At 54.0% G+C, this 8,515-nt stretch overlaps 1 protein-coding gene across 1 annotated transcript in view; it reads right to left on the reverse strand.

Annotated features, from left to right (window-relative positions):
* The window catches only part of LOC309885678 (astrotactin-2-like), a gene marked incomplete at both ends in the record, with an annotated part of 79,366 nt that extends 74,279 nt beyond the window's left edge, over window positions 1-5,087 (reverse strand). The window contains one exon of the mRNA XM_082775901.1: window positions 4,724-5,087. Within this exon, the coding sequence (XP_082632027.1) occupies window positions 4,724-5,087 (364 nt within the window). The remainder of the gene's footprint in view (window positions 1-4,723) is intronic.
* Between the last annotated feature and the right edge of the window lie 3,428 nt (window positions 5,088-8,515).

Raw genomic sequence — 8,515 nt, forward strand, 5'->3', positions numbered from 1 at the left:
GGCATTTGTTACTCCTTCCTCTTGCTGTGATACCACCGCCCTCCCCAGGTTGTCCCCACTGATGCAGACCTGACCCAGACCCCAGGCACTGCAATAAAAAAAAAATCTTAATTGACCAAATCTCTGCCCAAAGTGCTGTGCAAGTCTTCAAGTCTAGCAGGAGGCAGTTAGCAGAAACAGGAGGTATCCAACCCTCACCCACCTCTGCCGCACAGAGAGGACCCACTTTGCTGAAGCCGTGCCCTGGAGAGCTGAGCTCTGCTGCTTAGGGGAAGCCAGAGCATCACAAGAGCCTCACACAGGGAACATCGTCCCTTTGCCACCCACACGACCCTGCTCAAGACCCCACAGACCAGCTCAAAGCAAGGCAAGAGCCAGGAAGAGCAGCGCTGCTTAAAAGCAGCACCAGCAAGCTCCGATCTCACCAGGGTTTCCAGGCCAACCCTCGGCCTCTCCCCTCAGGCTCTGCAAAGCCAGGAGATGTTGACAAAAGCAAGCAGCAAAACCCTGCTCATGTATTTGCAGGGAAAAAAAACACAGTGAATTCAAACAATCTGCAGGGGACTAAGTGTTTTCCATTACTTTAATGCATTCTCATCCTAGCGAGGAAAAGAAGTTCAAGTTCCAAGATGGCTTCAAGAAAAGTTAAGAGAGGAGAAGAGGAGCAGCAGCACAAAAGCACCGGGGAGATGGGGGAGCTGCACAGCTCCAGGGACGGGGACAGGCTGCACGCAGAGGGGCCACGGCGAGACACCGGCAATGCAGAGGCACGAGCACCTCTCTGCCAGCCCCAGGAACAAAGCGCTGCAGACACCAGTCAAACAGCATCCATTAGAGCCATTTAGCAGAAGCGTGTAGTAAACTGTTCTTATGTAAGCCACTACCGGCTAAGAGCAGTGGTAAAATTCTCTCTGCCTCTTTCTCTCCCCTCTCTCTATATATAATCTGCACACACACACAGACAGAGCTCAGCCAAATTAGCTCTGAAGCTAACTGCTTCGTTCCCTGAATTGCACTTAAAGCAGGCTACGTTGCTCATGGAGCAGCTATTGTACAGAACACATGGCTGCTGACTAAATCAAGACACATACCTTAGAGAGACCTCATTGTACAAGAATAAAGTCAATGATAGGCTGCACCATTTGCCAGTGTAACACTAGAAGAGTTAGGGGAAAAAAAAAAATACCGCAAAGCATCAGTTGTATCCAAGGTTAAGGAAAGGGCAGGGTGCTTTTTCAGGAAAGGGGATGCACAGCAATTCATAATGCACTGGTGGCGAAGTTACATTTGTCATTTCCTGCCATCACCGTGCTTTGCTGTGTAATTTTCAAGTAATGTAATCGTGGGGTAAGGGGAGAAACATCCTTCTTGTCTCCGAAGACAGAGATAAAGGAAGCAAAACGAGGCTTGGGAAGTGCAGACAGCGAGACGCCCTGCTGGAGAGGGGACACTGAGCTAACTCCAGCTGCCCACAGGCATCTCGGCTGCAGCTCCCCTGTTGCAGCTGGGGAGGGATGCGAGAAGGAGATGAAGGAGATTAAGTTTCCCAACTCCACTGAGGGCAGGAGGCTCCCTCGGTGCCCACACACCTGCAGCCGGCAGCTGAGCATCTCCAGGCTCCCGCCACCCCCTAGTGGGCTCCTACCTGTGGCTCTGCCCAGCTGCAGGGGGTGCCCCCAGCCATTCTGGGGAGAGATTTAGGCTCTTGGCAAGGTTTCAGGCTCGTCATCCACAATGTGTCACATCTCAGATTGGCAGGGAGCAGAAAAAGTTGCCTCCCACCTAGAAGGGCTCCTTTAAAGACAAGGGATGCAGAGCACTGCACGCGCTTTGTACCAGCCACCGACTCGAAGCATCTGTTTCCTTAGCCCATTTTAACTTGATCTGCCCTTAAAAAAAAAAAAAAAAAAAAAAAAAAAAAACAGCAGAAGTTTCACACAGCTACAGACAAGGCTCTGGCACCAGCCAGCCTTCAGCTACAGATCCCCCATCCTCCTTCAATGCACAGGAGGGACAAGAGGCTCAGGAGCAACCCCAGGCAGGGAATTACTGAGCAGCCAGCCACAGGACCACAAACCACCTCCCTCGGCCCCAGTGTTTAAATAAAACCATCACCAACAACCAGCTGAGGTTTTATTTCACGCTTCCTGGCCTGGAAAGGCTTTTGAGCCCCGCAGAGGGAGCAGGAGGGGCGGGCAGCAGGCTGGGGAGCAGGGGAGAGGCAGTGCCCAACCTGCTCTCCTTCAGCAGCCACCCCAGAACAGGATGACCTCGATTTCTTCCCAAATAATTTCTCTTCAGAGCCCAGAGCGTCAGCACAAAGGCTCTGCACCGCCTGCTTTACTATGCTTTTCTTTTCCTCCCCACCCCCAAAATCCCTCCAGGATGCCAAACCAATGTAGCTGGCCTGGGGCATGGGTTGTAGGAGTGCTCCCTAACACATCCTCACCCCCACAAAGCCAGGAAGCTTTGCTAGCAACCAGAGCCCAGACTCAAAGGTATTTGGGAGTCTTCACCCCACTGCAAATCAGCAGGACCTCAGCTCCTCCACAGCTCCTGCAGCTCAGGCCCAGGCGTCCACTAAACATGCTCAGCACCACACACAAACACACATAAGCAGCAGAAATAAGGGCTATCAAAGATTTGGGCAAAGAGAAGCAACTGTTTAAAGCAATCCCTGCCCGCAAGTCCCTGCAAAGCAATTCCACTGATCTCCCACATGTAACATGATTTTCACCTCCAAGAGCCCATTACGAGGCAGCAGCAGCGCTCGGATTCCCAGCCACTGCTGAACTTAGAAAAAGATGGAGCAGGAAAAAAAGACAGCAGAAAACTCCAGCGTTACTTACTGCCCTAGAACAGCGAGCACACAAGCCAGTAGGAACCCTCCACAGCGCTCACCCTGAAAAGAGTTAAGTGCGAGCGAGGCTCAGTTGCCACTCCAGGAGATGGGAAGAAATGCGACAAATTTGAAATATCAGAGCATCCACGGCAATTCATGAGCTAGACCTTGGGGAAGGACAAGTGCTTTACTTTCTCTGGAGGCAGCCCCCTGATTAATTTCGGGACCCTGATGAAGCCATCCCACCACAGGCAAAGCTCCCATTTATCTCCCAACCTGCCCGACACCTGCAGAGTAAGGGGAGCAGGAGGGGATGTGCTGGTGTCCTGCACCCAGCCACAGAAACACAGCTCAGCAAGGGATGTGCTCCATATTTAGGAGCGTGTGCGTAACCAACATCCCAGGCAAGGCAGAGATTTTTTTTTAGACGTGGTCTCCTCACCAGCAGTCAGTCACAGGAATAGGATTTGCTCTACAAGATCATGTCTCAGATCTATCAAGACAAATCTCTCTCCTCTGACTTGAGCTGTTACCTACACTACACACACAGGGGTTTCTCTGCCTTCTGATATATTTAGAGCAGCACGCAATTCACACCCAGTCCCTGAAGAAACTGTACTCTAATCTGAAAATTCAAGGCACTGAACCATGAAAGTTCTTGTTACTTTTAATCACTGTAAGATAAATGTCATTCCTACTGCATCAGGTCTGATTTCCACTGTTATTGCTTCAAATAGACTACCTGGTTTGTTTGGGATTTTTCTGTTTGACCAACCGTGTCTAAGGAAGCCAAACTGCAAACCAGAACAGTGATGATGCTCAGCTCGAGAAGTACCATTAAGTTATTTATTACAGGTTAATCGCTGAAGGAAAGCATCGCAGGAAAGGACCGGGGGATGCAGTCGGTCATTTTCCTGCCCTGGCACATCAGACCCAGGGGAGCAGCAGGGTCACTGCCAGGAGGTGCAGGAGCAGCCCCGTGGCTGGGTGCCCGTGGGGTCAGCCTGCCCGCAGAGCACCTCGACATGCCAGCCACACACAGCACAAGCCACCAGCAGCCTCAGCTGAGCTGTGTTAACATGCAGCATCTCAGACACAAAGTTAGGCAGGTGCTCAAACCATCCTGGGTTCAGACACCAAAACGCAAGCAAGCTAGGGGATGAAGAGATCAACAAAAGCCCTCCAGTGATCTGGCACAGCGAACACGCCGCCTTCCACGCAGAATCCTGAGCAGTTTGCTCTGAGGAGAGCCGGGCTGATGGCACACAAAAGGCTGAAGGGGACGAGGTGCAGCTGGGGCACCCCATCCACACCAACGGGAGCAGACATGGGGACTGAAGTACAGCACCAAAATGATTCCTGGCCCCATCCCCCTCCCCGCAAAAGATGAAACAGGGAGAGAAAGTCTGCAGGCATGCTGCGACGGAGCCAAGAACCCGAGTTGTGCATGAAGCAAGAGGGAGCGTGAAGGCAAAGCGTGTCAAAATGTGGGCTCGTACGAGACACGCAGTCCCTGCTGTTCGCCCAGCCGCCGTGGTACCTCCTCTAGGGCTCAGCGGCTAAGTTGGAGCAGGGGAGGCAGCACCCACCACTTCCCAGCGCTGAGCCTTCGCTCCCAGGTCGAACCGGCAACAGCAGCAGCGCTCAGGCCCTGCTTAAAAAATAATAAAAAAAAAAATCCCTCCCCAACAGAAAAAAATAATTACAAAAAAAAAGCAATGAGCAGGCAGCAAGGACAACGCCAGAAAGCCCTGAAACAGCGCCGGGAAGCCGGGTGCGGGGCAGGAGGAGGAGGATGCCGGGGGAGAAGCCGGGCACGGAGGGCTCCGGGCGGCGCGGGGGCGCTGCGGGGGGCTCGGGGGCAGGTGCGGGGGCACCTACCGAGGGTGAAGAAGGGCAGCTCGGTGTTGTCCAGGTCGTCCTGCACGGCGACGCGGCCGGGCAGCTCGCTGCGGACGAAGAGCAGCAAGCGGGAGTCGGCGGCGGCGGCAGAAGAAGCGGCGGAGGCAGCGGCGGCGGCGGGCGGGGGGGCACCGCTCCAGCTGATGTCGTTCTCGCGGAGCACCGGCAGCGTCGACACCGTCACCGTCTTCACCCGGCACGGACCGGGGGGCTCCCGAGGAGGGGACGCCGCCGCCGCCGCCGGGGATGCCGCCGCCGAGCCGGGCCCGCCGCCCGGCAGCACCGCCGGCAGCAGCAGCAGCAGCGCGGCGGAGCGGAGGACGGGCGGCATCCGAGCGGCCATACCGGGCCGGGGCCGGGCACCGGAGACGCCGAGGAAGGAGCCGAACGAGCCGAGCCCGGCCACTCCGAGCCGCCCCTGCCCGCCGCCGCCGCCCGGCTCCGCCTCGGGTCCGCCCCCGGCCCCGCCGCCGCCCCCGCCCCGAGGCCCAGCGAGGGCTCGCACAGCCCCGCTCCGGGGGCCCGGCCGCTTTCCCCTCGTCCTCCGAGGCTGGGGGATGCTGCACGGGGCGCCGCGTCCTCCTCCCGGGCTGGGGGTCTCGGGGCTCGGCTCTACCTGCGCCTCCCGGGCCGAGCAGGGGGGCTCCTTCCTGCACTTTAATGCCAGCACAGCCCTGCCACCTGCTTCTCCCTGCCTCTCCCCCACTGCTGGGACTCCCAGCCCGCTGCCTGCCTCGCTTTGCCTCCCTCCCCTAGCACCAGCCAATTCCTCTCCCCCTGCTGCTGCCCTTTGCCGAGCAGCCCTCGCTTTCTCTGCTTCCTGACATCCAGGTTTTCCTTCCACATCTTCCCCCCGTTCTGGCACCGGGAGCTAAGCTCATTGCCACGCGTACCCGCAGGCTCATCGCTCCTTTCAGGCGATGCCTGGCTGCCATAGCACAGAACTGTGCTTCCCAAGAGCTTTTCCCAGTTGTTAGGTTTTTGCAGGTGAACAGGCACCTCCAGGGTCCTGGGCACACACAGATGGCTCACAACAAGCCTGGAGCAGACAAAGCAGTGACTTAAGGATTTCTGACCCGGTCTTTAACAGCCAGCATTTAAATGGGAGCCAGAGGACCGAAGGGTGCCGAGGTCTGACTGCAGACCCCCACACCCACCCATCACAGGGTGCCCCGGTACCACCCGAGGGCTGGAGCTTGAAGACAAACCAGATGAGCTCCACAGCTGCAGTTTTGGCTCATGCCTCGAACCAACTTGCTCCTGCAGCAGGGAAGCTGGGATTAGGGGGATCAGCTCGGAGGCAAACCCCGTTCCTCCAGGCAGAGGGCACAGGGCTGACCCCAGCCCCACAGCAGCACGAACTGCTGCCCACAGCGAGCGTGACTAACGGAGACAAGGAGCAGCCCACAGCAGTTGTGTGTCAGTGACTCACAACAACAATTTCCGAGTGACTGCTAATCTACCTGATTTTATTTGTAGATGTACAGATAAAAGAAGATGTCAAAACCCTAACAAAGCACGCTTAATGCTCAGGCTTATATTATTTCCACAAGCTAATTAAGATCAATTCATCATATGCCTATTGAGGCAAAACAGCCTTCTGAGATACCTGGGTCATCAAATGTTAAAACCACAAGTGCAGAACAGCGCAGGAGATGAAATGCAGCAAACAAACAGCACAAGCACCGCTCCTGGGGGCCAGGCCCTGCTCCAGCTCACAGCCTCAATGAGCCTCAGCCCCCACAGTCAGCATCCACATGCATGCAGGGCGTATTTCCAGCTTCAGGAATGAACAGAAACCAAGAAGTGCTCACCAGCACACAGGCAAGCCATTACAAAATGCTTGCCATGGGACCCCAGCTACCTTTGCTCTGCTTGATTTCAAGGGCCAGCATTTCCAGGAGCACTGGAAATGCAAAATCATGCAAAAATGCAGTCAGAGCAGTCAGCTGTTGGGTGGGAAACCTGTAATCAAAGTTCTCCCCTTCCTTTTTTTTTTTTTTTTTTTTTAAAAAAAAAAAGGGAAAAAGGGTAGGCTTGGGACTGGCTTAGGCTGCTGTCACTACATGCCCTGATTTCTTCTTCCTAATTTTCAGAATTCTTCTAGGAAAAAAAAAAATAAATCAAAGAAACAGTACTGCATAGGCACCCAAAATGACATGATAAAACAGTCTAAAAAGTGATGAAACACATTTTAGAGAACTGGAAATCCCCCAGAAGTGCATCTATTTAAGGCCACAGCCCTGTTACTTAGCTCTCCCTGCAGCAGTCACTGCAGCCCTGTACACATCCCACACTCAGACCTTTCTTTGCTGTTGGCTGCAGGAGGATCCCACAACCAGCGGCAGGCAAGGGGCTGCCAGCAACCCTTGGGCTGTGAAGCAATGGGCAGCTCGTGCTGGTGTGGGGGGTTTCCTTCAGCTCTGCAATGGGAGGAAAAACACCTTCTAGCTGTATCCAGATGTCCTCTGATCTAGTACATGCCATCAAGCAATTAGTTGAATGGTTTTTAGGGTTTAGAGTGGGAAAATAAAGGTCAGGAGATGGGTTCAAACACCTGCTTCAACACTGCCTGACTTTGGGCAAGTCCTGACAGAAAGAGAGCTTGGGCTGCCTTGTCTGTGCCCCTACCAGAGACCCAGGAAGGTCCACCTGGATGTAGGATCTTATTTTGCCTCTGTTCCACATTGATCAAGTACAGCTAATAGCCAGCTTCTGACAAGCACACGGATTTCTGCAAGTCCTCCTGCACAAACACGGACACAGTGATAAAGGAGGACTTGCCTCAAACCACTACCTTTACACAGGCACATTCAGCTTAAAATTAGCCTGGATCCATCCCAGTGTAAATGCAAATCCATTTTCATGAGGAAAGGATTCCACCAGCCTTATGGTTCCAGAGAACCGAGCTAAACACTGCACTGTTTGAAAGCCCCCGGTAATATTTGCAAAGTGAAATATTTTAGTCCTGGTTTATAACAGAGGTAATGGATTTCCATTATCCACCCTGAGCAGCATTCAACAGAAAAGTAAATGGCACGAACAGGGCAAAGCACACTGCAGCGAGAAAGTCCCACCTGCCAGTAGGATAGCTGAGGATCGCTTACTGGACTTTGCTTAAGTTGCTAAATTTTTAGTTCAAATGTGTACAAACTGGGTTCCCAGGATAATAGCGATGGGATTTCTCTAAGTGAGGTCCATTTTTGATATATTCCTGGTCTTCATGGATACAGCCCTCGCTTAGGGAAGCCAGCAGCAACCCAACCACTGAATGCACCGGGGCCAAGAATAACAAAAGCTGCCACCCCCAGCAAAAAGTCAGGGATGGAAGTTGTCTTACGAGTGGAAACACATCGTGCTGACAAGACCCATCTGGCTCGGGTGCAACGGGGTGGAAGGGGACCTGGCAGGCTGTCAGGAGGCTCCAGCTCCATTCACACCTTGGCTGTGAACCCCTTGTGCAGCATGGGGAGCACCCCGTTCTGGGTCCACCCTCACAAAATCAGTGCTCAGGGGGCTGCATCAGCCCTGCATAACCCAAATGCAGGGAAATAACTTGATGTTGCCACAATGGATATAAAGAGGGATGCTGAGGGTGCAGAAATACCTGTAACAACCCCAAATGTGGGTTTTTCAGCACCAAAAAGCAGACTTGCCCTGCCTGAGCTGGGCATTTCTCTGCTATTTAACCCACCAGTGGGCTGCTATCAGTGGAGCAGCCTCTCAGAGGCACAGCACACATCATGTGCCATGCGATCCAGGAGCCTCAGA

The sequence above is a fragment of the Aythya marila genome (assembly GCF_965140915.1).
Source record: "Aythya marila genome assembly, chromosome: 19".
NCBI lineage: Eukaryota > Metazoa > Chordata > Aves > Anseriformes > Anatidae > Aythya > Aythya marila.